Source organism: Drosophila novamexicana, unplaced genomic scaffold (genome assembly GCF_003285875.2).
Source record: "Drosophila novamexicana strain 15010-1031.04,08,12 unplaced genomic scaffold, DnovRS2.1 tig00000770-arrow-pilon, whole genome shotgun sequence".
Classification (NCBI taxonomy): Eukaryota; Metazoa; Arthropoda; class Insecta; order Diptera; family Drosophilidae; genus Drosophila; species Drosophila novamexicana.
The window spans coordinates 1,697,681-1,723,804 of NW_020824821.1; the positions used below are offsets into that span (position 1 = coordinate 1,697,681).

The 26,124-nt window shown below is 42.1% G+C and overlaps 8 protein-coding genes across 11 annotated transcripts in view; 2 read left to right on the forward strand and 6 right to left on the reverse strand.

The window, feature by feature from the left end:
• The window catches only part of LOC115763775 (nuclear RNA export factor 1), a 69,530-nt gene that overhangs the window by 646 nt on the left and 42,760 nt on the right, over positions 1 to 26,124 (forward strand). The window contains exons 2-3 of one of the 2 annotated variants that reach the window (XR_004017951.1): positions 23,594 to 24,829; positions 24,896 to 25,636. Coding sequence is in view for 1 of the 2 variants with exons in the window: in XM_030706494.1 (XP_030562354.1) it covers positions 23,619 to 24,829; positions 24,896 to 25,403 (1,719 nt within the window). In the remaining variant the exon portion in view is untranslated. Of the gene's footprint in view, positions 1 to 23,593; positions 24,830 to 24,895; positions 25,686 to 26,124 lie in introns of those variants that run through there. The other variant, XM_030706494.1, reaches the window with a different exon arrangement.
• On the reverse strand, positions 111 to 3,676 carry LOC115763776. Of its 3 annotated transcripts, none has more exons than XM_030706496.1 (5): positions 3,553 to 3,676; positions 2,670 to 2,854; positions 1,334 to 2,607; positions 1,244 to 1,249; positions 111 to 789 (listed from the first exon to the last, which is right to left on the reverse strand). In XM_030706496.1, exons 2-5 carry the CDS (start codon positions 2,838 to 2,840, stop codon positions 537 to 539), a joined length of 1,704 nt encoding a protein of 567 aa, XP_030562356.1. In that variant the 5' UTR covers positions 2,841 to 2,854; positions 3,553 to 3,676; the 3' UTR covers positions 111 to 536. The 3 variants fall into 3 exon arrangements, with proteins under 3 accessions (XP_030562356.1, XP_030562355.1, XP_030562357.1); XM_030706495.1 differs by having other exon boundaries at positions 2,670 to 2,857; positions 3,553 to 3,675; XM_030706497.1 differs by lacking the exon at positions 1,244 to 1,249 and having other exon boundaries at positions 112 to 789; positions 2,670 to 2,857; positions 3,553 to 3,673.
• LOC115763781 (antennal-specific protein OS-C) lies at positions 5,538 to 6,711 on the forward strand. Its single transcript, XM_030706501.1, has 2 exons — positions 5,538 to 5,627; positions 5,679 to 6,711. Exons 1-2 carry the CDS (start codon positions 5,538 to 5,540, stop codon positions 6,045 to 6,047), a joined length of 459 nt encoding a protein of 152 aa, XP_030562361.1. The 3' UTR covers positions 6,048 to 6,711.
• On the reverse strand, positions 6,210 to 6,821 carry LOC115763782. The gene is made up of 2 exons (XM_030706502.1): positions 6,804 to 6,821; positions 6,210 to 6,735 (listed from the first exon to the last, which is right to left on the reverse strand). Exons 1-2 carry the CDS (start codon positions 6,804 to 6,806, stop codon positions 6,289 to 6,291), a joined length of 450 nt encoding a protein of 149 aa, XP_030562362.1. The 5' UTR covers positions 6,807 to 6,821; the 3' UTR covers positions 6,210 to 6,288.
• LOC115763891 (elongation of very long chain fatty acids protein F-like) lies at positions 15,081 to 15,921 on the reverse strand. Its single transcript, XM_030706668.1, has 2 exons — positions 15,706 to 15,921; positions 15,081 to 15,641 (listed from the first exon to the last, which is right to left on the reverse strand). Exons 1-2 carry the CDS (start codon positions 15,919 to 15,921, stop codon positions 15,081 to 15,083), a joined length of 777 nt encoding a protein of 258 aa, XP_030562528.1.
• LOC115763892 (elongation of very long chain fatty acids protein F-like) lies at positions 16,649 to 17,916 on the reverse strand. The gene is made up of 5 exons (XM_030706670.1): positions 17,898 to 17,916; positions 17,668 to 17,703; positions 17,424 to 17,608; positions 16,786 to 17,357; positions 16,649 to 16,722 (listed from the first exon to the last, which is right to left on the reverse strand). Exons 1-4 carry the CDS (start codon positions 17,914 to 17,916, stop codon positions 16,788 to 16,790), a joined length of 810 nt encoding a protein of 269 aa, XP_030562530.1. The 3' UTR covers positions 16,649 to 16,722; positions 16,786 to 16,787.
• Positions 18,326 to 19,590, reverse strand: LOC115763777 (elongation of very long chain fatty acids protein F-like). Its single transcript, XM_030706498.1, has 3 exons — positions 19,249 to 19,590; positions 18,614 to 19,197; positions 18,326 to 18,553 (listed from the first exon to the last, which is right to left on the reverse strand). Exons 1-2 carry the CDS (start codon positions 19,462 to 19,464, stop codon positions 18,616 to 18,618), a joined length of 798 nt encoding a protein of 265 aa, XP_030562358.1. The 5' UTR covers positions 19,465 to 19,590; the 3' UTR covers positions 18,326 to 18,553; positions 18,614 to 18,615.
• Positions 19,711 to 20,789, reverse strand: LOC115763778 (elongation of very long chain fatty acids protein F-like). The gene is made up of 2 exons (XM_030706499.1): positions 20,510 to 20,789; positions 19,711 to 20,442 (listed from the first exon to the last, which is right to left on the reverse strand). Exons 1-2 carry the CDS (start codon positions 20,723 to 20,725, stop codon positions 19,867 to 19,869), a joined length of 792 nt encoding a protein of 263 aa, XP_030562359.1. The 5' UTR covers positions 20,726 to 20,789; the 3' UTR covers positions 19,711 to 19,866.

Sequence of the window (26,124 nt, forward strand, 5' to 3'; positions counted from 1 at the left end):
AAATTTCCAAATAAACGCAAGACCCCGTTGCCCATATGGCACGCATCTCTAGCGCATCCCTCGGCCTTCAACCATGTGTGCAGTTAAACGAAACAATTGTTTTTGAATGCAAGCAGTGAATATTTATTCTTTATATTTTCAAGCAAACGGATAACTAAACAATTTACGCATTTATATTTTTTGGGTACGAGTATTTTTTCTACGCAATTAAAAGTTGTTTAAGCAAGCGTTTAAAGTTAATACATAATTTTTTGTAGTCATAGTACAGTGAAAGCTCTATTAACGAACACCTTTGGCTAAACAAACAAGTTTTTAAATACAATTAGTTCGTGATATTTTAAAATTCAAATGTTAATAATTTCAAAATAAAATTCTCGCTTATCGGGAATATTTTCAAAATGATTAAGAATACATTTTTAGAATTTCGAAAGTTTGTATGTTTTCAACATTTTGCTGGACATCTCTTTAAGGCGAACATCCTCTGTCCTTCCGCTCAAAGAGCTTTCACTGTTTATATATATAATTTCCTTGGCTTTTTACTCGCTCTTGACCGGCACATAGGTCAAAACGATGGTCGAGTGCGGTGCCACCTGGAGCTCGTTGAGATTGACCTTGGTCGACTGTGCCACCTTTGTGGCATTGGCATTGCCGTTGTTGTGGTTGTAGTTCTCACTCAAATATGAGACGGTCATCTTGTCGGGCAGCTTGTGGTCGGCGGTAAAGTTGCTTAAATGCGGCAAATCGGTGGGATTAAAGATGACAAAGAAACCGGGACTGCCAGACTTGATTCTGTAAATGGACCAGAGATTAGAAAAATATATGAGACAAAAAGGAAAAGAAATTGTTGACAGATCCAATTGAAATAAACTAGATCCAATTGGAAGAGTATTCATTAAAATATGCGAAAATGTCAAAGGTTCTTCATATACTAATTGGGTTCTAATTGGAGAGTGGTAATTATAATTCAAGGGGCAATAGTCTACTATAATTTCAGATAAGAAAAATATATGAGAAAAGGAAAAAAGAATTGTTGAAGGAAGCGAGACAATGTCAAATTTTAAAGGTTCTTTGCATACTAATTGGGTTTTAATTAGACAGGGATAATTATAATAAAGGAGAGGTGAAAGTCTTTACTATAAATTGAATAGAAAGTTCTTTCATATTGATTGCTGTCAATAATTAGAAAGGAAATAATAAAAAGATGAAAGAATCTCATATTTAATAGTTAATTATGCCTCAATACCTTTGCCTTTAAAATGTTAGCGTGAAAAGGGAAAAAGTTGGATTAGTTTAGATATATTAGATAGAGTCCGAGGGGTTTTGGTTGTCTTACCTGGAGTAGGCAATGAGCTGGTCGACCTCGAAGACCTGCAGCTCGCCGTGCATGTAGGAGGGCGAGAGGCGCAGCTGTTGGATTTGGCTGTAGGTCGGCTCACTGACATTTGCATACTCAATGGAGTCGACCGGCACAACGGGCACGCCGGGCAGCAGGGACATGAACAGGGCCAGCGCGGAGGGATGGGAGGATGTGTCCACGTAGACATCGGCAAAGTTCCACTGCAGCCAGCTGGTGTTGGCGGTGTCCATGAATGTTTGCTGCAGCTGTTGCTGCAACTTCTTGTTTGTCTTGGAGGAGCTGAGTGTGCGTATGAACTCGCCATACATGGGCAGATCAATACCCAGAGCGCCGCCAGCTTGGCTCAGCACGTAGGCCTCGGGCCGTATAATGTCCTCGGCCACCGAGAGGAATGCATCGTCTGAGACATTTTTCACCATGCCCAAATAGTCGTAGAGCACATCGCCTAATCCGCTCTGGAATGTGGTCTGGGTGTGCGTATAGAAGCCGTAGTCGACCATGTTGAGCTCCTTGGTGGTATGCGAGATCTCCTCGTCGGCCAGATTATCGTTGATCAGATAGAATTTGGTATTCTTCAGACGGAAGCCCTGCACACCAAGTCCAACCAGATGCTGAAGCACGCTGCCAAGTTCTTGTCGCACCACCGTCGAGTTCATCTTCAGATCATAGTTGCCTTCCTGGAACTGTGACAGCACATAGCTGCCCTCCAGTTGCGTCCAAGCGCTGCTGTTTCCGCCCACTTTCTTCCAGTTGTTTGGTGGCTCGCTGCCCGCGACCTTCACCCACACGAATGCGGCGCGCTGCTCTTCGTTAGCCAAGGCATCGCGCATTAGCTGGGAGCTGTTGCTCACATAGTTGGGCGTCAGATCGAGTATAATCTTTATGTCGCTGGGCTTGTAAAGATCCACGAGCTGCTTGATTTGTGCCTCCACATCGGGTTTCTTGACCTCGTACGTCTGCCCTGCAGGCAGCTCGTATATGGCACCCGAGGCAAATAGTTTTTGGGCGGCCTGAACATCCTCCGGCTTGAAATCGGCCACATGCCCAAATTTGGCGTGAAGTCCACGCTTGTACCAGGGCAGTGGCTGTGGTGCCGCACACTTGGGTGCTCCGATTATGATCAGTATGGCGCCCACAAGCATGCCCACCCAAATGAGCCAGAAGCTCACAAAGAATATCCAACGCAAACGCACCCAGAACGGATCGTTGGCGTACTTCAGCAGCTCCTCCTTGCTCATGCCAGTGAAGGACTGTGTAGATTTGGATTTTAATTGACTCTCCACCTCTCTCTCTGTCTCTCTCTCGCACTCACCTGCTTGCCGCCGTTGAGATTCCCGATATCTATCTTTGCATCGCCATTTTGATGATCGCCCTTGATAAATTTGACCTCGTCTCGACGCTCCGCTAGCTTTTCATCGGCTTCGCCGGTGCCCAACATTTCCTCATCGGCGCCATCGGCTACAAAACTCTCCTCTTTTACCATCTCGACTGCTAAAGCTGCTGATTAAAGCAAATAACGGAAATTGCCATTCATTAGCATCAATTGAATTTGTCTCTGTGTGCGTGTGTGTGTATGCGAGCGAGTTTTTTTTTCCTAGCAGATCAGTGTTGCCAGTACCGCCTACTTCCAGTCGAATCCGATTTTGGCTGCAATTGCAGCTTTTTTACCGCTTATTCTTAACATAAAATTCAGCGAGAAGTCGCTTTTTTCTTTGTTACTCAAAAGTTGGCATCTCTGGCCTGTAAGATCGACGCGTGCATTTTTTCGCATTCGAGGTTAGGTCATTTTACAAACACGTACACGATAATGAAATTTTACGCGAATTCCGAGCATATTTTTAAAGTTCTATAATTCCGTTTTGTACGTCGCTGCTGCTGGTACTAACATTTTTCCCTTTACGTCGAGCGACGCGTTGCTGACGTCACTCGCTTCATATTTCTTCGTTTTGAGCTGTGCTTTTTTTTTATTAATGGAAAATCAATACATGCAACACATTTCCTTTATCTAGGCGCATTCTTGATACGGCCACAGACACACAGCACAGGCTTTCACACATCTACATATCCACCCACACACACACACATACACCCCATCCACATTTTTCGCATTTAATGCAGACATCTGTGGCTTCTGTTACATCAGCCAATGGGCGTGTATACTTGCTCTAGACAATGGCTTCAAATTTCATACATACCTTCTTGATTGTTTTTGTTATGTGCTGGCAATCTTTCTTCTGCAATTACTTTGTAAACCTCCGTAGACTCGGCTGCTGCTTCTTGGTTTTGTGCGACAACTGTGCGAGTTAATTGCAAAAAAAGTTTCTATGAGTATGGCCTGTTGAAAATGTTAGGTAACATAACAGAAACTTAACATTAACAGTAGCTGTACTGTTACTGACAATGAGCATGCAGTTAACTTGCGCTGTTAAGTTTGATACAAATTTATAGACAGTGCTGCAAATTAAATTAAAAATGATTCAAGCAAATACTTTGATTACTTACCAGCGACTGTAACGGGCAGTGTGACCGAACTCTGCAACACAAATTTTGTTTAATTATTGAAACATATGCTGTTAGTTGGAGGAGTTCTGTTATGAGCGGAGCAAGTCTGTTAAGTGGCCCTTGCCATTAGGCGGCGTACAGTGTGGCAACACCAACAGAGAGCGCGACAATTTTAAAAGTTGTAACATAATATAAGTAATATATATCGCCACGTGGCTCACCTTGTTAGGACTTCCAATGTGTTTAAGGCGCGAAAACAAATTCATTTTGAAGCAGGTATTACAAATAATATATTTTTATATAAACTATGTGTTTAACAGCAACTGAAAAGATTGGTGTTTCACTTCTCAAATTGTATGTAGAATAATTTTTTAAAATTTATTTGATATCAAGTTGAAGTCCAGATATGTATTAAACCTTTGGATAGCGTATTTTATGTGTTCAGCTGATTTTACTTATTTCACTTGCTTTAAACAAATCGGCACTATTTTTATTATAGTTTGCGTTTCTTTCCGCCTTCACTGACTGTCCGAAAGCGGGTCTCAATCAAAACTGAAACTGCATCTGCGACCGAGTCTCAAACAACTCTCGATTCGAATCAACTACGTTGTCAATAATGTGGCTGTTGCTGCTGTTGCTGCCGTTGCAGCAGTCGCATTTGATTTAATAATATCCCCACATCCACACACAAAGGCAGGCGCACGCTTAAATTACAATTTATGCGCCTGCGGCAGTTGCCGGCCACAAACTACCTGGTCCCAATAAAGCGAACTGGAGCCGCGTCGCGTCGCAACGCATCTTACCTGAGAGTGTGCGAATCGCCAAAGTTGTTGACCGCTTGGCTGCCGACTGTCTATACCCTTGCAATGGGTACTATGATTTTGATAATGGATTTGTTTAACGCATTGAATGGGCAGCTTCAAACTCGTAAAGCATAAATCCTCCTCTCATTTTCCCTCGATCTCTCTTTCTCTCTCACTCTCTATATGTACATATAAATGGTGAAATATATATATGTACCGTACAAATTGAACAGAATTCTCTAAGAATAATAATAAATTAAATAAACAAATACAAAAATAAAATATTTTTTTTAATGAATTTGAACCGGCAACTTTCCAGTTGCTAGTCCGGCGCACGGACACTTAAAAGGAAACTTAGGCAATAATCTGAGCTTCCCAAATTCATCAATTAGTATAAAATGATGATGATCTTGAGTTTCTATAATCATTTTTGTTCAGGCTCAAGCTGTATTAATAAAGAACTCGCAGAAATAAATCGAATATGCCCGCAAGGGTATTCACTAGTCAACAGTAAAAAAAAAACATTGCTTTCTTCTTTTGTTTGCTTTACTGAGCTGGGCTGGGCCCGGAATGTGCACAAAAACTGCACTCGTTGGCGCATTCCATGACCAAAAAGAGAAGCAACTAAATTTTAGAGTTTGATGCTTTCAAGTTCGAACTGGTGGGTTCTTAACGTTGACCTTTTAACATGGTCAAAAACTGTGCCGTCAACGTGCTAGAAAATATTCAGCTCAAACTTCAATTTAAAGTACGCAAATTGATCAATTTGATGGCATTTTGTGACATGCAAAGCCCATTGAAATTAATCCCATTAAAACAAAGCGGCGGCTGGGGCCTATAAATTGCGCTGTCAAGTCTGATAGATCGCAAGTTCAATGGCAATCCATATGGGACGTCAGTTGCTCCTTGCAGCGCTCCTCCTGCTGGTGCAGCTGTGCATTAGCCCGATCGAGGCCCGGCCAAAGGTAATATAAACCAGAGCAGCTCTTAATTAAAATAAAACCATTTGAACTTAGGAGCCCAGGCCTGAGAATTCTGGCGATGGCGTGAACAAGGTTCAAGGCGATGGCGATGACGACGATGATTCCTCCTCGGAGGAAACCGTTGAGGATTCGGATGAGAGCCGCGGACGACGACGACGTCGCGATGCTAGCCCGATGACTGAACGTGCTGGCATCCCGGGCCTGCCCGATCCCGCAACAATCATTAAGTTAGCGCAACTCTTTCAATCGGTGGGCGAACAGATTGTGCCAATTCTGCTAGAAGCCGTCCTGCCCTCCAGCGATCCGGCTGGCGAACGCCGGGCCAGGGACTTGCAGCTGCTGAAGAACTTTAAGCGCACTCTAGAAGTCTATTCCGATGAGTTGCAACCGCACGCTATGTAATTCGATTCAATCTAAAACCATAGTTGAGCGGCAATAAATTTGTCAACTGTTTAATTTGAAAATAAGAAAAGTCGTTGGTTCGAGTCCACTTTACAGTTACCCAGTTTTGTGGTTCGAATTCTGTTTCGTCACACGGACTCGCATTTGAAAGGAAGACATTAATTATTTGTAACAAGTTGTCTCTTCTATAAGCAATTTGTATATTTGAGAAATGAAACTGAATTTTCGGGCTCGCACCGGCTTAAATGTCGCTCGTGTATATGAAAAGGCTGTGGAAATCCTTCAGTTTCTGGCAACTGCGTTCGACCTTATCTAAAACGTAGTCGAGAAGCAAATCAATCGTAGTCGGTAGATTGGTGCTGCAATACAGATTGCCGGCTACAATGGTGGGCACGAGGGGCTGCATTTCGGTCACATTGCATACCGAGTCCAGGCGTTCTGTAATAGCCTTCACAATGCTCTTAATCACCTCAAAATCCAAAAAGTTCCACTTGAAAATCGTCTCACAATATTTGAAAAACGGTGGAATTTCCGTTATCGCTGGAGTTGTCGGAGGGGGAGTTGTCCCTTTTGTGGCTTTCGGCTTATTGCCCTTGCCCTTGCCCCTGCCCTTAACCTTAGTCATAGACTTGCCCTCTCCCAGGAATTGGAGCAGCAGCATACACAGCAACAAAACTATTATGACACGCTGCCAAATATTGGAAGGAAGAGCTCCATTAGGGAACATTTTTAACTAGCTGCTTATGTTCAACTTACCATCTTGCTAGAGACCCGAATGTATTATGCAGCTATGGCTGAAATGATAGACATAGAAATAAACATTTTCTTAAACCATGTTCAATATAATTAAATGCTAATTTGTTACGCTGATTAGTTGAAGGTCTTCAAGTTCTGAAAATTTGTTCGTTTCTTTTTATTTGCTTGGTGAAATTCGCAGAAATATTTTCAAAAATAAAATTAGTCGAATTTTCGTTACAATTTCTGTGCAAACTGTTTTCTTTTTTCCAGTTTCGGGTACTTTCAACAAGTGGTCAAGTTTTATTTCGCTGATTTTAAGCAAATTGAAATATTAATATAAATTATGCCTGAAAGTATGCAACAGTAACAACTGTTATAATTACTGTGCTTAAAAATGTACCCCAATTGTGTATATGGCGTTGCACTTTGGTTGTGCTGGTTTTTAACAACAGAGGGCGCTGCCACAGTTGTCATTGTTTTTACGCACTAAACCCATTTAAAGGGGGTTGTGCAGGCAGAAGGAAGCATTTTCGGTATATATATACATATATCTATTCTTGATCAGTACGAGTCCTTCGTCCATCTGTTTTAACCCGTCGAGCTAGGAAACTACAAGAGCAGAAGCCTTTAATTTTTAGATAAATAATTGCATATAACATGCGCAGAACATTTTTTTTATAAATATATGTATATATATTATTAAAAAGTTTACTAACTAATATTGGCAGCTTAAGCTAGTTATTTATGGGGAAAATAAATTCAACGAGAATTACTGTTAATTAGCCTAAGGTGTACAATGTTAAGGCTATAAATTGAACAGTTTTTAATTCTGCTGATGATATCAATGACTTTTGTCTTCGAGAATCCTATCAGGTACATCCTGTGGATGGCACCGTTTGAGTCTTCGCTTTGTAGCCCTAAAGAGAGAAGCCCCAGAAATGGGGCACCTAATTATTGTTCTTCCAGGGGAAGCAATGAACCTTGCCAGCGGGTTGGGATGGGAGCCAAGACATTTAAAGTATCATCATTTGGAATGTTGACAGATAACGTCGCCTAATTTGGGAACTCCTAGGTCTCTATCGATGTCCCTAGTACGAATATAACGAGGAGCATTATATATGCTTCTAAGACTCTTACGTTGTGTGACTTTTTTTTTTGTTGATCCCGGCAATTCAGAACAATTTTATCGTTTGCCATTTTTATATCCTGAACCCTTTGAAAATGGGTAAAAAGGGTATATTGTATTTGTGCAAAATTCAAATGTATGTAACAGGCAGAAGGAAGCATCTCCGACCCCATAAAGTATATATATTCTTGATCAGCATCAATAGCCGAGTCGATCTAGCCATGTCCGTCTGTCCGTCCGCCCCGTTGGTAAATAATAAGAGCTAGAGTCACCAAACTTGACATATAGCTTCTAAAATAGAATATATATATTCATTTGATGTTGGAAGAAGAGGGTTCAGGGTATCCCCTAGTCGGGAGCTCCCGACTAGAACCTCTTACTTGTTTAAAGTTATCTTTATTACTTGAAACGAGCTCGTAGCGTGTGCTGCATTTGGTGTAAGAAGAAGAGGGTTCAGGGTATCCCCTAGTCGGGAACTCCCTAAAAACCTAGAACCCTAGTTCATCAGGCTTTTATAGAAAATCGGCAGTTCGGGGCTGCACTTGGGGTATCTCCTGGCAATCGAATCCTCTTCAATTAATATTCTATATCTGTTTGTACAACTGAGAATGTACGAAGTCTGACCTATTAATAGATTCCTAATCGGGGCAATTTTATAGCTCTGAGCAACTTAACTTTTGCCCTGCCCACTTTGCTATTTCTATTTATTGCACTGGCGCCTTTTACGTGGGCTGCTTGTGTCTCGTGTGCAATAAGATATCTTCTGCTGCTGCTGCTGCTGTGGCAGCCAACAAGCTGACAGCTTGCAACTGACAACTTGCAACTGGCGGCAACAACAACAACAACAAAAACAGAGACTCGGTCTTAAGTGAATTGCTGTGTTGACAAAGTAAAGAGAGGCAAAGTAAAAGTTAATATGCTGTGCGCTGTGTGGCGGGGCACTCAAGTATTTAAACATTTGCCCGCTTGTAATTTGAGCTGGATACTTGAGCATTACGAGTATCTATTCGTATTGCAGCTAGGATGCGAACGCAAGGCACATCCTGTCGCAGGCGAGCCCCGCTCGAATCTGGCTATTTGTATCTTTAAGATACTTTTGCTGTTCCATTGCCGAGTCTCGTCTTTTATTTGTTGAGCAAAACAATTTCGTGACTTTGTTGTTTATTTTCCGCTTTTTCTTTCACATTTCGTTTGGCCCGCCGCTCGACATACATAATGCATGTGCTCGGCCTCACATCACCTTACTTCACCTGAACTGAGCAACTTGTGAATGCAGTTCGCTTAAAATGGCTAAGCAAATATGCTGGAAAAACTCTTCAGTCGTGCTTTGGGTCGGCTTAGCTGAGTTCAATACTAATTTGTGTTCAACACTTTGCTTCTTGGAGTGCCAACTGGCGGCGGAACTGCCTTCCTTGTCGCTCGTTTGGCTCCAACCCGCTTAAGATAGCACAGAGATCGCATCATCGACAAGGGCAAATACACAAAACACAAGCTGAACATGAGAGGAGAAATAATAAGACAACAACAAAAAGCAAGACTGATGTGCCCGACTAGCTTATACCCTCGACGACAGATACTTCATTTGCTTCACTTTTCTCCCCCTTTTCCACAATAAGCAAAACTCATTCGAACGTAACTTCTGTGCTAATTCTTTATTTCTATGCAAATGTTCAGGGCTTAAAGATGTCATTAATATGTGCGTATTCTAGCTCTGAAACTCTTAGAGATATGCTCGAAAAACCTAGACAAAAATTGATATATATCGATTTCGGATAAGCAAGTTTATGAACTTGACTTTTGTGTTATGCACAATGGGAGCTTATCAGCTCATGGACGACTTGTCTGTCAAGAATACTTTATGACCCCGGCCATGTCTCATTCTGACTGATACCGCACTATATCCCTTCCAAGCCTATTTTTAGTGGGCATCTAAAAAACAGCAAGTAAAAAGACTTCGCACCAATGCTCTCGAGTGTTTTCTTTCTAAACAGAAAACTTAATGATGTTGATTTAGTAGAACAGTCAACTGCTGTCCCGCTGCCCGGCTGCCCCTTGCTCTGCCTTGCCTATTTCCACTTTGCGGGTCCTCAGACACACATTTTCATAATATATATGGCACAATATGTTTCACTCGCTGCGTTCAACACTTTGAAAGTTTTTCCCTCACCCTGCTGCACAGACCCAGCTCCAGAGAGACGCAGCGCCATTCCCGCGCTGGCTCGTCAGTCAACATGATTTGCAAGTTATACAAATTCATTCAGCCGACGAGGAAGACCAACAGCAAGACCCAGACCAAGACCAAGACCCAGAGACCGCGACCACGACCACGACTTGGCCCAGGTTCTGGCCCGCATGTCTGCTTCATTAACACGTCTTTAGAGTTCTGGCTACGCTTCTTATGCCCGAATGCTCTATAAAAGCCGGCTGTCTTAGTTATGTGAACGTTTAAGAGACATGTTTATATTTTATGCTGCTTGGCAGAACCTGGTAAAACCTGGTCCATACGCAGATGATATCGAACCCCATTAAAGACAATATTTGTTTATATTTAAACACAAATATAATTTTTGTGTAACTGAGTCGAGATAAGGTTAATTACTCCAGTATTCTAAAGCTCAATTGGCTTTTGAAAGTTTTCGTTTGAAAATCTCTTCTTTACTTATTTCTCAACATTATCTGGACATGGATCAGATTTATGGGCTAGCATATTTTATATGCAAATCAATTGCAGAGCATTCAATGGTCGTTCACACGTTTGCCTCCTCACTTTTACATTATCTTGTGAATTTTACAGAGTTAAGGTGTAAATTGCTTTGCCGTTTTCAGAGTATTGTTAGAGTGTTTGGCAGCATTTGCCCTGTTTGTCTGTCAACCGCAACCACAATTAGTTGGGCCGCACTAAAATATGATTAGGAGTCGTTGCAGAACTTTGTCTGCAGCACGAAAATAAAATACCCAGCCAAAGCAATTGATGTGCGGGCACACGAAATTCCTTTGGGGCCCGGGGCCAGAGACAAACTGCGTTAATTAGATTGCCGACAGTCCTGAAAAGATATCAGCCAGAAGGCGTTGGCTATAAAAAATTGATGCAATGCGTGAGATAATGCAGCGCTAGAACTTGGGTGGAAAACCGGGTTCAATCCACAGCTGTCGAGGCCGATTGTAATGCAAAATGCCAAGCAATATTAGAAAGGAAGCGAGTGGAAGGAAAACCTGCCAAATGAGTGAACCTATTCAGAGAGAGAGGAGGAGGAAGCGAGTGAGAGGGCAGACCTGGTAGAAGGAACAAATTTAGAAACTACTAAGGCTGGGAATTGCCTTCAGGCCGACAGGCACGTCCTTCACCCAGCGATGTCAGCGGCTTGAAAATAATTTGCGCTTGAATGGCAAACAACAGCCCAGTTTTCCAACTTCCCCTCCCGCGTCATGCCGCAGCCCAACTTGGCTGCAACCCCTAAAGAAATTCCATCAGCTGCATTTTGCAGTTTAAAAAGCTTTTTGTGTGCCAGGAAGTTTGCTACCTTTTGTTGACTGGCAACCAGAGACGGAGCCAGCCAGAGGGGCAGCAAGTGCAACTGACATTAGTCGTGCAATAAGTAGACAGCCCTCAGTGACACATGCTTCCATGTGGTAGCAGCCACAGCCACAGCCAGGCCAAGCCAAGCAAAGCCCCAGTCTCGGTCCCAGTGACAGGCCAAGACAAGCCTCACAGACCAAGAGCAAGATCCTACACCTAGTAGTCCGTGCCTGTCTGCATTTTGCTGCTAAACTTTTTGCTTGCCATGCCAGACACGTTGACAAAAGACGAAAACAACAACAACAACTACAAGAACAACATTTCCAGCAACATAGACATAGACGAATTTATGCTAATCAGTTGGGATGCCTGCTCGGAGCACGAGGGTCGCTTTGTAACACTCCAAACTTGAATATTTAATTTGAGTATTTCTTGTGAAATTTGAAATCCTTGTAAACTCCGGATTTCTTTGTAAAATAACTATGTGATCCTAGTGATATAGGAAAAATACAACAGTCACTCGAAGATTAAATACCCTGCGAGGGTTTCGTCAAGAAGTTGGCAATGAATATGATTTGGTGGTCAATATTCGAGAACACCTGCCCAGCTTAGTTACGATATCTTGAGAATGAGCAAATTGCTTAAGGTCAATAGTTGGCCTAGGTCTATCAGATATGTTCTTTCTAGAACTCTTCTTAGTAAAGTTTGATAATATGGTAGTGATAATATGGTCGTGCGATTCTGTGGACTTAGACAGAGGCCGGCTTTTTGCTTAGTTTGATCAGGATAGCTTCACAATTTAGAGGCTTAAGAAACAGACAGTCTAATCAAGAAAATGTATTCTTTATAGGATGTGTGCTGTCGCCTTTAATGCAAATTTGTTATAATTTGTTCCATAACAAGAGGTTGCCCGGCGTTGCTGGGGTATGTTTTTGACTAGATTGCGTTCAATGCAGCAAAAAAAGTTTTAATTATCGCATTATATTATTGTTTATTCGAATGTGGGTTACTGTCCAATTTGATTGCTGATGTAGCCTTCTGCTCGCTGGCAAATTATAATGAGGCCTATCAGGGATTTGGGCTAGACGTGTGCGTGTCTGTGTGTGTCCTGGCAAATGGGGAGTGGAGGAATATTTAGTTGCCTGGCAGCATTGGATGGAATCCTCTCAGTGCGCACACTTCACGCACCAATTAAGTTCAATTTTCGATAGAATAGGAAAAACGCGATGAGCATATTTAGAGATAGAATTGGGACTGGGACTGTGATCCAGTGAGGGACTGCCTCGCATTGGAATTGACATCATTTGCCGTTAAAGAGCCAGAAATTGCGACGAGGGTTGCGCTTACATTTACGTGAACGTGTGTGCGACGAGTCGGATGCGAATTGGTATCGGATTCAAGACTGAAACTGGGTACGGGCTCTTCTCCGGCATGGGCATGGGAAATGGGCTTAAGTGCCAGCAGTCGGCATTATAAGCACATTAAATTCTAAAGGCGCAGTCGAAGCATGTCTGAAATGCTGAAAGAGTCGGCTGCTTGGCGCGACGCAAGTGCTTTTTATTATGCGATATTTGAAATTTGCGCATGTACTCTCGTATTATTATTGAATATCATTACCAAAATCGCAACAACAGCAGCAGCTGTCCCCCCCGAACGTGAGGGTGACTCAAAACAACTGAAAACAACTAACTGGGGGTCGCATTATGAAGTGCTTGCTGTACTCTCTCAACAACTCCAAAGTCAAAGTCAACAGAAAAATTTAATAAAGAAGAAGAAAAACGGCTACTTATCCATAAAAAAGTCGAAGTGTGCATACCCTTAATGGGAGCTGAAAATAAAATGATCAAATGGTGAATGCACAAGTTCTAAGGACTTTCGTTTTATAGACTAAAATCCATCTTGGGATTTGATTTCTAAGCATTACTCGAAGATTTTGAGACATACTCTATATATCTAGTATAAATTGGTTTACTTTATTAATAACTCCTTTTCCTATATAATTTATTTTCCTAAATACTATCGTAAATTAAGATTATTTTAAATTTTTAATCAACACCTATTCTGGGGAATACACTAAGTCTATAGACTTACATAATATGGACACAATGATTTTCTAAACCAATGTGCTTCTACTTGGTGTTGGCTTTCGCTTAGCATATACAAATTGGGAATATTTCGCTTTTTGTTTACAAATACTAATTACTTCTATCTACTTAACAGTCTATATATCTAGTATAATAAATTTCGTTACTAATAACTTAATAAATCCTTTTTTTATTTTTTCCTATTGTATATTCTTAAATAATATAGTAAATTAGGATTATATTTAATTTTTACTTAAGAAGACCATTTTCTCTACTAACACCTCCCTTCGTAGCTGGAGGCTCTAATAAAATCAGTGACAAAATTAGATGTGACAAGGGGGATTACGGGCCGGACGGGAAAATAAAACATCTTCATCGGTCGGTGATGCTTTTACAAAATTGTGTATTCTAATTAGGCTTCGATGTATTAAATAATTATGAAGACACTCGTTTTTGTCGAGCATTAATAAATAAATACTTACTTTAAGGCTGACACCTTGCGCTTTTTTATAAACATGATTTCTTTAAGATCGGACTATAAGCACCGAAGCTATTTGTTCACGACAGCATATTCCGTAGAGTGTGTCTGAGGTAGGAAGGTGCGCAGCCGCGGAAAATTGACTTCACTATGGCAAATGGTATGACAAAAGTAAAGTACCTTCATGTAGGGTATACACACTGAACTTAACTCAACTGGGCACATAATCAGCGCCCCCAAAGCCCGCAATTTCGCTGCGTTTAGTGGTTTAATTTTTATGTTGCAATTTTTATGGCATTTCGTCGAGAGACCGACCAAAGACGAAGACTTCTGTCCCCATATGCCTTTTGGGAGGTGCCCCCAGTGGTTGCTGCTGGTGCCTGGTAGCTGATGATGGTTGCTTTTTAAGTGCGCCGTGGCACAATGTGGTTTTCTTTTAATTTTTTTTGTTGTTGTTGTTTTTTATGGCCTTCTTCTGGGGCTACGTTTTATGTTTCATCTTTTGAGTGCGCGTCGTTTGTTGTTTGCTTTCGAGTTTTTGAGTCTTAAGCAGCTTCTTTTTGCTTTATACTCGAAATACGTAAGTACTTGTGCCTTTGTCATTTGTCTGTACATTTGACTTAATTGCTACATTTTGCATATTTACTAGAAAACATTTTGTGTTGGCTCATTAAAGGGCACGCACAAGGCCTGGATTCCAGTAAACACTCACAGAAAAATGCACTTCCTAATTCCATTGGAAGGGAATCGAATCGCATTCATGCCGTGCCTTTTGTGTACCACTCTACATAGAACTTAGTCTATATACACACGATAGGAAGGAAGACGGAAAGCAGATTAAGTGATTAGTTTTTCTTTTTATTTTCAAGCAAATTTGTATTATGTTAACAAAATAGTTTGGGTATTGGTTATCAATCTTGAAAATGTTAAGGTGTTTCGGGTCTTAAACCAAAAATGTGCTCGGATTAAGAAATTTCGATTTGGGCCGGATTGTGGCAAAATTTGTACTTTATTTTAATTCCAATTAATAAAACAGTTCGCTCGAACTTACGACTAGGAAAAGGATACTATAAAAACTTGACGCTAGAAATCAATCCAGCTTGTTCTTCTTTGGTAGAATGTAGTTGTGCACATAGAAATTGCTGAACAAGATGAACATGAGCGTGCCCATAAACAAAACCAGGGCAACTGGGTAGGGGGAGAGATTGCAGCTGGTCTGTTTCAAGGTCCAAATGCTGTGCGCTATCACAATCAGGAATTGAAGCATCTGTATGATGGTGATGTACTGCTTCCACCAGGGGCTCTGCTTCACAGCCTGGCTCTGGGACGATATGTAATAGTAGATGTACATCACGCAATGCACAAACACATTCAGATAGCCCGTCAGCACAAAATGTCCACCATAGCCATAGAATCGCAGTCCACTGTAGACGGCCAGTACCATGGCCGCGTGGTGCACGACATGTAGCACCGAGACCTGCCTGTAGTTCTTGCGTAGAACTATGAACACGGTGTCCAGCAGGTCGAGTATCTTGTTGAGAAAGTACGCATAGGTCAGGACGTGCTCCACCGTCTTGAAGGGATTATCCTGTGGCAGCACCATTATGCATTTGATGTCATAGGGTCTTATGACAACAAATGCGAATGTAGCCTGCGTTAGGGTACATCAAAAGATTAGAATTCGCTTAGAGTCGATCGGGCTGGCGGCCACTTACCAGCAGGAACAAAGAGCCATTGTAGACGATTTGTATTAAATTGTAAACCTTTAGTACGCCTCGAAGATCGTAGGGTGCTCGGTTGGCCATGAAAAGGCGCCCCAGCTTGAGCACAAAGAGCAGATAGCCAGTCACTATGAGAGTGACTGGCCAGGGGCTAAAGGTTAGTGGCAGCTGGACGGGATCTGCAGGCGGCCTATTGAAAATCTCAAACATATCGATAGTTATTTGTACTTTTTGCCACCTCCCGAATTTGCGGTTGCTCGATGTAAAAGTTGTGCTACGACTAGTTTTAAATTTATTTAATTTGTTCTTTATATTCCATTTAGTTGCCAAATAGAATTCGGAGACTTGGTGCACATTGTACGTACGCTTAATTTATTGGGCACCCTCGAATCCTACTGAATAATTCCCCTAACGTGAATATTTGCCTTTAATTATGCGCCCTATTCGTGGGTTTTACATACAAGGCCTACGTATACATATGTTAAGTTCAACAATGCAGCTTAGTTACAATTGAATTTTATTTACAGTTTAAGTTCAAGTTGAGCCTAAAGTTGTCTTCCGGGTGCCAAAGATTGAATACCCTTTTTTCACACAAATACTCGAAATATTATGGAGTTTCTTGGTGATGTAATACGATGTTTAGAATCTACATACATAGCTCTGCCTGCTACAGCGAGAAGACAATTTTTGGCAAAGATTTATCAAATATATCCATCTATATTTTATGAGAACTATAAAGATATATAGAATATCTTTCACATGAAATGTCTTCAAAAGCTTTTTGTATGTATACATATATATATACATATATATGGAATTTCTTAGTCAAATACAAAACATTGAATTTTAATCTCTTTACCAAGTGATTGATTGGTTTTGACAAAGCCTAAGTATTTAAAATAGCCCGCGTCTTGTTCATTCGATTAAGCTCAGAATTCAGTTACGTTTATTGAAAAGCTACGAGTTAAAATTAAATTAAGCTTAGCTGTGCCCGAACACCAGCTCTAAGCCCTGAGAAACAGAAACATGATTTAATTGAGTATTATTAAAAAAAACATTAGTTTTATCATTCACCACTAGTCATTGAGCTGCTTCTTCTTCGTCTTGGCCAGTATGTAGGCGTGTGTGTAGAAGTTGGCAAACATCAAAAACAGGGCAGTCGCCGCGAAAAGTGACATATAGGTAAGTTCCTTAGGTACCTCACATTTTGGCTGCATTTGGGTCCAAATGGTGTGCGCAAATACAATCACGAACTGAAGCATCTGCAATAAGGTTATATACTCCTTCCACCAGAATCTCCTCCTTGCAGGCGGTATCTGTGATGAGATGTAATAGTAACTATACATCACAACGTGCACGAAGAGATTCAGTACACCCGCGACTATGAGGTGGCCACCATAGCCGCTGAACCGAATCACACAGTAGCCCGTGATGGGCATATACATATGATGCAGCAGATGCAGAGTCGAGATCTGTTTATAGCTCTTTCGCAACACTATGAAAATGGTGTCCAGCAAATCGAAGTACTTGTTGATGTAGTACGCATAGGACAAGACGCGCTCCACTGTCTTAAAGGGACTGTCCTGTGGCAGCACCGTTATACAATTCAGGTCATAGGGTCTTACCACAAAGATAACGTATATAGCCTACATTAATGGAAGTAGTAGTATGAAAATTAAAATCAGTTCAAATCGATCGAGCAGTCCACTTACCAGCATGAACAGAGTGCCATTGTACACGATTTGCAACAAATTGTAGACCCTGAGTACGGTTCGAAGATCGTAGGGTGCTCGGTTGGCCATGAAAAGGCGCCCCAGCTTGAGCACAAAGAGCAGATAGCCAGTCACTATGAGAGTGACTGGCCAGGGGCTAACAGCCAGTGGAAGCTGGAAGGGATCTGCAGGCGGCCTAGTGTAAATCTCAAACATAGCGATAATTATTTGTACTTTTCACAACCTTCCGAATTTGCGGTTGCTCGATCTAAAAGTTGTGCTACGACTAGTTTTAAATTTAATTTGTTTGTTCTTCAAATTCCACTCTGCTGCTAAATAGAATTTGGAAATTCAGTGCACATTGTACACTCGCTTAGAATCCTATTAAATAATTTCTCATTAGTGAATGCCGGGTGAGGCAGTCGTTAACATCCCATGTTGTTTGGCTGTAGTTCTATGATTTTGTTTACATACCTAATTCCACTGTTATCATATCCTACATTTTTTGTGAATGTAACATTTTTTTGCTAATGTGTTGCCTGTATGTTGGCAATTGCCCCGAGTAAATCGTGTTTTTTTCGATGATTTCTCGAATTTCGTATTTATGTTATGAAATATATAAAAGTATCATTACCACATACAGCTGATATAGCAATCAAGGCAAGCGGTAGTTTTAATTTTAAATTTTAATAATCCCACAGTTTTTAGCATTTAAAGATGGCAAAAAAAAAAAGTTAGAACAGTGGAATCAGGCTCCAACATTATACTTCACTTTACTTTCGGCACCCTGTATTCAACCCCAAGCCTATGTAATTTATTCATATATGAAACAATTTCTGACTATCGTGAAATATCAGCCAATATATGTATTCAACTAGGGCTCAACAACCCAACTGAGCGAAGTTACAATGAGAGTTTATTTGCAGTTTAAGCTCACGTTGAGCTAAATAACAAGAGATATTTAGAATATTTTGACATAAAAATATGTGATATATTTTGCTTTTGCGCTTTGCTACTGTTCGATCGGAGAGTTGTATTATCACAAACCGTTTGTTTCTCTTCTATCGATTAGACTAACATATTCCAATTTTCAAGACTTATACGAATATAATTTGGTTGAGTGCCTAACCCTGCATCCAAGAAGGAAAGATATATAGGTAGTAAGAAAGATATTATATATATTTATTCACCTTTAGTCATGGGCCACCTTTTTCTGCTTCTTCTTATTCTTCTTGGGAAGTATGTAGGCGTGTGTGTAAAAGTTGGTAAACATCAAAAACATAGCAACTGACATAAAGAGTACCATATAGGTAAGCACTCGAGAGATCTCACATCTCGGCTGCATTAAAGTCCAAATGTTGTGCGCAAATATAATCACGAACTGAAGCATCTGCAATAAGGTTATATACTCCTTCCACCAGATTCTCCGCTTTGCTGGCGGTATCTGCGATGAGATGTAGTAGTAGCTGTACATCACAACGTGCACGAAGAGATTCAGGACACCCATGACTATGAGATGGCCACCATAGCCGTTGAACCGGATCACATAGTAACCCGTAATGGGCATGTACAGGTGATGCAGCAGATGCAGACCCGAGATCTGTTTGTAGCTCTTTCGCAACACTATAAAAATGGTGTCCAGCAAATCGAAGTACTTGTTGATGTAGTACGCATAGGACAGCAGACGATCTATGTTCTTCAATGGATGGTCCTGTGGCATCATCGTTATGCAGCTTAGGTTGTGAGGCCTAAACGCAATCAGATAACAAATGGCCTGCAATCCCTTAAGTTAGAGATCTGATCTTTAGATATACAAAACACTCACCGCAAAGAATACCAATCCATTGTATAAGATCTGCATCAGATTATATATCTTGAGTACGACTCGAAGATCGTAGGGCGTCCGCTTGGCCATGAACTGGCGCCCCAGCTTCAGCACAAAGAACAGATAAAAAGATACTATGAGGACCATGGGCCAGGGACTGCAAGCGAGAAAGAAACGCGTGGGATCCGCAGGTGGTCTGTCAAATATGTCAAACATAACGGTAGCTAAGCTTAGCCAATATTAATGAGCATAATCCGATTTCCGTTTTTATTATATTTAAACGCAAATGTAAACGTGTGTGCAATATCAGTGAAAAATACTCCAGAAACATTCTATATATTAAGTCTGACAACAAGGGATAAGAATTAAAATCTCGTTTTTATCGTGTTGTATAATGTTTTATAAATACAAAACTATGTTTTAAGTTTTGAAGTTGAAGCCTACATTGTTTTTTTGGCTACCCGGTAACAATTTTTATTGATATTTTGATACAAGAGATTTCTTTATTTAAGGTTTAATGGATGAAAGACGGTTCTGTCTTTCCCTTTCGCTAACAAGTAACTTTATGACTTTATGTTTTTACCTAACCCCGCACCAATAAATCGTATATCAACTAAGTTATTTAAGCTTCTCCTCTGTCAGCTTCTTCCTTTTTGGCAGTATGTAGGCGTGCGCATAGAAGTTGGCAAACATGACGAACATTAAACTTGAAGCAGATAGCACTAGATAGATCACTGGACGATCCGCATTGCAATTGGGCTGCATTAGGGTCCAAATGCTGTGGAGAAACATGAGTACGAACTGAACCATCTGCATGATAGTGATGTACTGCTTCCACCAGAGATTTTGCCGGAGAGCCGGGTCTTCGGCCGAGAGGTAGTAGTAGGTGTACATCACGATATGTACGATGACATTCAACAGTCCGACTACAATGACGTGCCCTCCATAACCGAAGAATCGTATCAGTATATAGCCAGCCGTTGGCATATAGACATGATGGATCAGATGCAGCATCGTTATCTGTTTGTAGCTCTTGCGTACCACAAAGAAGATGGTGTCCATCAGATCGAGTATCTTGTTCAAATAGTAGGCATAGACGAGCACTCGTTCCATGTTCTTCTTCTCGTGCTCCGGCGGCAGCGCCGTGAGGCAGTTGAAGTCGTGGGCCTGAGACACGAGAATAAATTCCATGCTCTGTGGAAGAGGCGCATCATAAATTAATTGCCAAGATTGGCCCCAATATAATTCCGACTGCACTTACAATCAAGAATAACACGCTGTTGTACAGGATTTGGATTACATTATAGACCTTCAGGGCGGCACGCAGCTGGTAGGGCTTACGGTTCGCCATAAGCCATGGGCCCAGCCTTAGCACGAAGAGCAAATAGGCAAACATTATGGTCAGAATGGGCGCTGGTCCGTTGGCCAAAGGCAGCCGAACGGGATCCGCGTGGGGTCTGTCGAATATTTCCAGCATCTGTCTATCTACCGCGCTTTATAAACCAACCAGCTAGTCCGTTGTCCAAGTTGCGTCTGCGACAACTGCTACGAACTTTACTTGTCACTTGACTCGAAATTGTAGTCTCCAAGACTATGCAGTTATCATAAACTAATAACTGATTAGGCGTGTCGTTTCGACTAACTAGAGTCTCAAAGTCTTTGAACTAAGACAACCTTAGGCGTGACTATACTGAACCCTGTTGGAACTGCTTAGTTAACAGCTTTGAAGATTTAATTAGTATTAACAAATGCCACACATGGTCACAAAATAGAAGAAACATCCGACTAAAAAACGATTGCAGAAAAAACGATTTCAGGCTTATAGTCGAAATGAACACCAGTTCTGCAAGCACAGTAAATTGTCATTGGTTCGATTCATGGTTCGAACCAGCATCCTGCCTTAGGGTGCTGCTCGTAAACCTGGTTTTCTACATCGTCCTATACCTTATCGGAAGGGTGACTTAGTCATCATGGGCCTAGATTCAAAGGGTAACTTCGTAAGATGCTTTAGAAAACCTTTTATGTGGTAACTGCGGCAAACGGCAAATACTGCCAACAGTTTTCCAACCATTTTTGCTGAATAGCTAATTAGCTAGGCGCATAATGAAAAGTGTCGAATCATGATTTTTGCATAATTTTCAGAAAGCTTTTTCATGGCTTCGCTTCCCGCTGCCGCAATGAGAAGCCTTTCCAACCCCCAAAAACTTGAATGAAAGTGCTTCGCTTTTGATAAGAGTCAGCCCCCCCCACCCCCTCCCCCACCGTCGTCCTTGGTAAAAAGCCAGAGATAAATCCTTTGTGCAACGCCTCACACTGACTGTGTCCATCAGAGCGACATGGTATTATTATTATTAATAGGCATCTGGATTGGAATACGTTGTTGAATTTGGATTCGGTTGCGGACAAGCTATTGAATTTTCCGAAAATTAATTTATGACACGCCGCACATTTTCCATTTGCCCACGCTGGCAACGTGCTATGATTATTATCAGTTTTTCCCTGTCCCGCTCCCAGTCCCTTTTCATATTGTGTGTACGTATTATTTTTAATCCATTAAACAAATGCCATGTTTCGGGCCCGCCTGGTGGGTACGTGTACGTGTGTGTGTGTGTCCGTTATCAGTAAATGGGCAAAAGGGCCTTTGATTTGGCTGCCAGCACACAATGTGCCCGGCTCTCAGAACCAGAGCCCTGTTTCTGTGTTCGGGGTAGTAAGTAACGCCTCCAGTATGTGTGTGTGTGTGTCTGCACACAGAGAAAAGATGTGGGATTTTTATTAATACTTTAAGTAAAAATACTCGAGCGGAGAAAGATTTTTTAAAATTAGCAAAAATGTGGTTTAAAAGACCTTTAAATTATTTAAGTGAAGGAAGAAATTTATTTTTATTGGGAACTAAATTCTTTTTTAAATATCTTTTTTTAATATTTATTAATCAAGTACGGGTAGACATTATTTTGTGCATTTCATTATTTAGAAGCACGTTTTTCTCTGAGTGTATGTGTCTGTCATGCAATCAGACAAGTTTGCCCTGTTCGAATGCCTCAGGCGAGACATTTGTGTTCACGCTGAGTTATCATGCATAAAGAAATTTATCTAAGGCCAAAAGCAAAAGAAACCAATTTTATGGGATCGAGTGTAATCATTAATATCTCAACAGATATACTAGAATGGACATCTGAGTCGTGCCGATCAATTCTCAGATTTTCTATTCGATTTGCTTCAATTGTATGTGGGATGGGATGCTACAGATGCATTCGAGGTGTCGCATAATTCGCCTTGGCCTGGAGATGATTATGGCAATGTCGATGATGATGATGATGAGCATTCTGTGATTTGGTCATCAAAGTCAGTTGGCCATTGGTCCTTAAAGCTCACTCGCCGCCATTCACATGGCTCACTTGTCTCAATGAGCAAAGAGCTCTTAAAATAAGTACAAACACAGCACACAATCCCTTTGAAGCCTGCTCTCTGTTGGCCTAAAACAAAAGCGCCAAAGCAAAAACAAAAAACTGACTGACTAGCGGATGTCCTCTAACTTGCACCTGTTCTAGGCTAGAGCAGAGTAGAGACTCGACTTAAGTTGGTTTTCTTTTTATCCGATCATCCGACATATACTTGCGTTTCAGCTACCCGGTTTATGCACTCTCATGTGTAGAGGGTATAGAAAGCGAACAAAGCAATTTACTGGAATTACAAGAGCGTCTCTAATTGTTAAGTAAGCATAATATGTGCAACATATGGCCAGGAGAGCTGCTTGGACGGACGTTGACTCCGATGCTCACGCTGAATCCCTTGCTGGCTATAATGCCACCATAGCGAGGCAGGAGGGTGGGGGAGGGGACTCTGCATGGGAAATTGCAGCGTATATGACAGCGACAACGAGGGGCGGTAATCGCAAATAAATTGGCAAAACGTTGGAACTGAAAGAGAATAAAGCAAATCAAGAGAAGCAGCAAAAATGTTGTCAGCCATAAAAAGTGCTTACAAAAATATATTATTGTTCATGTGGCGAGTCAACAAACTGTGCGCCGACATGGGAGCTGGGAAACGACGGGCAGCTCAATTCACCAGGGTGAGCAGAGCTGACTGTGGGGGGGGATTAGGGACAAAGTTAAATGTGCCTGCCATATGACAAAGCATTTTATTTTGCAATGCATTCAGATCTGTTACGAATTTCAATTACTTTCTCAGAGAAACTAAAAAATAAAGTTTGAACCTCGTTTATGTATATACTGGTTCAATTTATTAGTTTATTATAGTCTGCAACATTTTAAAAGAGATTAAAATATTTCCATTCGATTTTTACAAGCTGTAACTTTTTTGATTTTTGTTTTTTTTTTTTTAGATGAGCTGAGCGCGCAAATGTCACGATGAGCAACAATGAGGACAACAATTACCCCAACTCAGCTGCAGACACAGCCCAAAGACTGAGCTCCATTGTCGTGGATCCCACCTCGAATACCAGCCCAGAAAAGCAGCAGAATAAGCCACAACAACACAAACCCAACTATTACTATCATCGTTACGTAGGCCGTCCACATTGGCGATTTGCCGTGCCCATTAGCCCGTATGGCTGGTATCGCGTTCTGGTGTTTAGCCAGAACAGCGGCTACACCGTGAAGCAGGTGCTGGATAAGCTGCGTCTGGCCGTGGCGCCACGGAAGTTCAGGTATTACTATCTGCATGAGGGCGGTGAGCAGGATGTGGAGCAGGATAAACGGGCCACGTTCACCTTCTATGTGGATAGCTACAAACTGGCCGCCGAGCTGCAGCTGCGCGGACATCGTCCGCCGGTCGTGGGTCTGCGCGTTAACGACAGACCGCCCATGATCGAGGTGGACGAACCGTACAGATGGAAGCTGCGCAAGGTGATAATGTCGCGGTACGATGAGCGGAAGCGCTGCCTCAATCTGTGCCGCTTCTATGCGGACGATTACTGGAAGGGCGAGTTCTGTGCGCTGCAGCAGTTCGAGTGCCTGGAGGCAATCATTGACATTATGGAGCAGGAGCTGCCGCAGCTGCGTCGCCTGCTGCTGGACAACAACCACCTGTGCCACCTGGGCGGCTTTCGTGGCGTTGAACAGCGATTGCCGCGGCTGCACTGCATCTCGCTGCAGCACAACGAGCTGAAGACGCTTCGACCGCTGCGCGTCTTTCAGCGCCTGCGTCTCACCGAGCTCAATGTCAAGCGGAATCCGCTGCCGCGCAACTACGAGCAGCAGCTGGTGACCATGTTTCCGGATCTGCGCACCCTCAACGGCCGTTCCGTGGCCAGACGCAGCACTCCCGTAGTCACGGTCAGTGACAGTGACAGCGACAGCAACAGCATTAGCAGCAACAGCGACAGCGATGTGGAGCTTGTCTCTGTCACCGAGTGCAAGCCGATTATCATGCCGGAGCCGAGGGTCACGTACCTGGCGCCACATGCGCTGCCCATGCAGCTGGGCATCAGGAAGTTCGTACGTCGCTATCTGAAGGCGTTCGACGGCGATAAAAGGACCACGGATCTGCAGCGCTTCTATCAGGAGCACGTTCTAGTTTCCCTCACACTTGCCAAGGATCGCGCCATGCTGGGTTCATGGTAAGTGCAGACACTTTATCCAAATCCAAATTCAATTCCATGATTAAAACTCTTTCCTTTTCACAGGACTGCGCCCTATGCTGCCTATAGTCGCCAGCTGCTGGCGTGCCGGGTCGCGGCGCTGGAGATGTTCGCCTCGTGGCCCAAAACGTTGCATTTGCCGTTAACGATGACCCTGGATCTGACGCTGGTCGAGCCCCGGATGCTGTGCGTTTCCATAACTGGCAGCCTCGAGGAGAACGGCTCGCCCAACGTGCTGCGGCATTATATGCGCACCTTTCTGCTGACCAGGACCGATGAAACTGACGACTTTCGCATAGCCAATGAGCTCATCTATCTCAGCAGAGCTGGCCGTGGCCAGCGCCAGCCGGCGCCGCTCAATCCTGTCCAACGTAACTTGATGTGCATGCTGTCGGCGGAGACGCGGCTGAAGTCGCGCTGGAGCAGCAAATTCCTCAAGGACACCAATTGGGACTATCAGCAGGCCTTGCTGGCATTCCAAACACTCCTCCGACGACGCCAGATACCCGAGAAGGCATTCGAGGGTGATACCAAGCCAGAGCCGAGTCCATGACATCAGCTGCGCACTATATTCCCAATGTGCCCGCAGGGAAATTGAAAATTCCACAGATTATGCTGATTACATTTTATTTGAATTTGAATTTGATGTGCGAGGGTATAACGTGTCCAACGACTATGAGAATCAGGCCGCACCTTCAGCTCCTTCAATTACGATTTATGATTTGTTTGCTCAGTTTTGACAATATCATCTGGAATAATACCGTAGCCATACTTGTAAAATAACTGGTAAGATCGTGAACAATTGTTAGTAATAAATATGTCCTATATATATATATATATATATATATGTAGATATCTGTATATATATTTACGAATTGTAATTTATTTACATCGAAATTTATTGCTATGCTCTTGCACAGGGTATTATAATTTTGTCACATTTGACCTCTTAGACTGGATAATGTAGAGTCGAGTCTATGTAGCCATGTCCGTCGTCTGTCAGCCTGTTAATATGCATGTTTAACAATGTCAAACCGACGGAAACAGGATGATATATTCTATTCTACCAAGATATTGTATTTTTTAAAAAGTTTGACAAAAACGGACTAAATAACCTGCAACTAGAAAAACTCCAAGATTTTCATGAATAAATTATATAGTTCTTAATGAATGTTCAGTTGAAAATAAAATTTTGTAATGAAAATGTTAGAAAAAACTAGATCGTCTCTGCTATTGATGCCGATCAAGAATATATATACTTTATGGGGTCGCAG

What these genes read in the sequence shown, in the direction of transcription:
- LOC115763777 (XM_030706498.1), bottom strand. Translation starts at nt 19,464, where the DNA reads ATGTTTGACATATTTGACAGACCACCTGCGGATCCCACGCGTTTCTTT. An exon ending in ATGGATTGGTATTCTTTGCG is followed by an intron (nt 19,198 to 19,248) that starts GTGAGTGTTTTG and finishes AAGGGATTGCAG; the next exon opens with GCCATTTGTTATCTGATTGC.
- LOC115763891 (XM_030706668.1), bottom strand. Translation starts at nt 15,921, where the DNA reads ATGTTTGAGATTTTCAATAGGCCGCCTGCAGATCCCGTCCAGCTGCCA. An exon ending in ATGGCTCTTTGTTCCTGCTG is followed by an intron (nt 15,642 to 15,705) that starts GTAAGTGGCCGC and finishes ACCCTAACGCAG; the next exon opens with GCTACATTCGCATTTGTTGT.
- LOC115763892 (XM_030706670.1), bottom strand. An exon ending in AGCAACCGCAAATTCGGAAG is followed by an intron (nt 17,609 to 17,667) that starts GTTGTGAAAAGT and finishes GGCCGCCTGCAG; the next exon opens with ATCCCTTCCAGCTTCCACTG. An exon ending in ATGGCACTCTGTTCATGCTG is followed by an intron (nt 17,358 to 17,423) that starts GTAAGTGGACTG and finishes CCATTAATGTAG; the next exon opens with GCTATATACGTTATCTTTGT.
- LOC115763778 (XM_030706499.1), bottom strand. Translation starts at nt 20,725, where the DNA reads ATGCTGGAAATATTCGACAGACCCCACGCGGATCCCGTTCGGCTGCCT. An exon ending in ACAGCGTGTTATTCTTGATT is followed by an intron (nt 20,443 to 20,509) that starts GTAAGTGCAGTC and finishes CCTCTTCCACAG; the next exon opens with AGCATGGAATTTATTCTCGT.
- LOC115763776 (XM_030706496.1), bottom strand. Translation starts at nt 2,840, where the DNA reads ATGGTAAAAGAGGAGAGTTTTGTAGCCGATGGCGCCGATGAGGAAATG. An exon ending in ATCTCAACGGCGGCAAGCAG is followed by an intron (nt 2,608 to 2,669) that starts GTGAGTGCGAGA and finishes AAATCTACACAG; the next exon opens with TCCTTCACTGGCATGAGCAA.
- LOC115763781 (XM_030706501.1), top strand. Translation starts at nt 5,538, where the DNA reads ATGGCAATCCATATGGGACGTCAGTTGCTCCTTGCAGCGCTCCTCCTG. An exon ending in CGATCGAGGCCCGGCCAAAG is followed by an intron (nt 5,628 to 5,678) that starts GTAATATAAACC and finishes ATTTGAACTTAG; the next exon opens with GAGCCCAGGCCTGAGAATTC.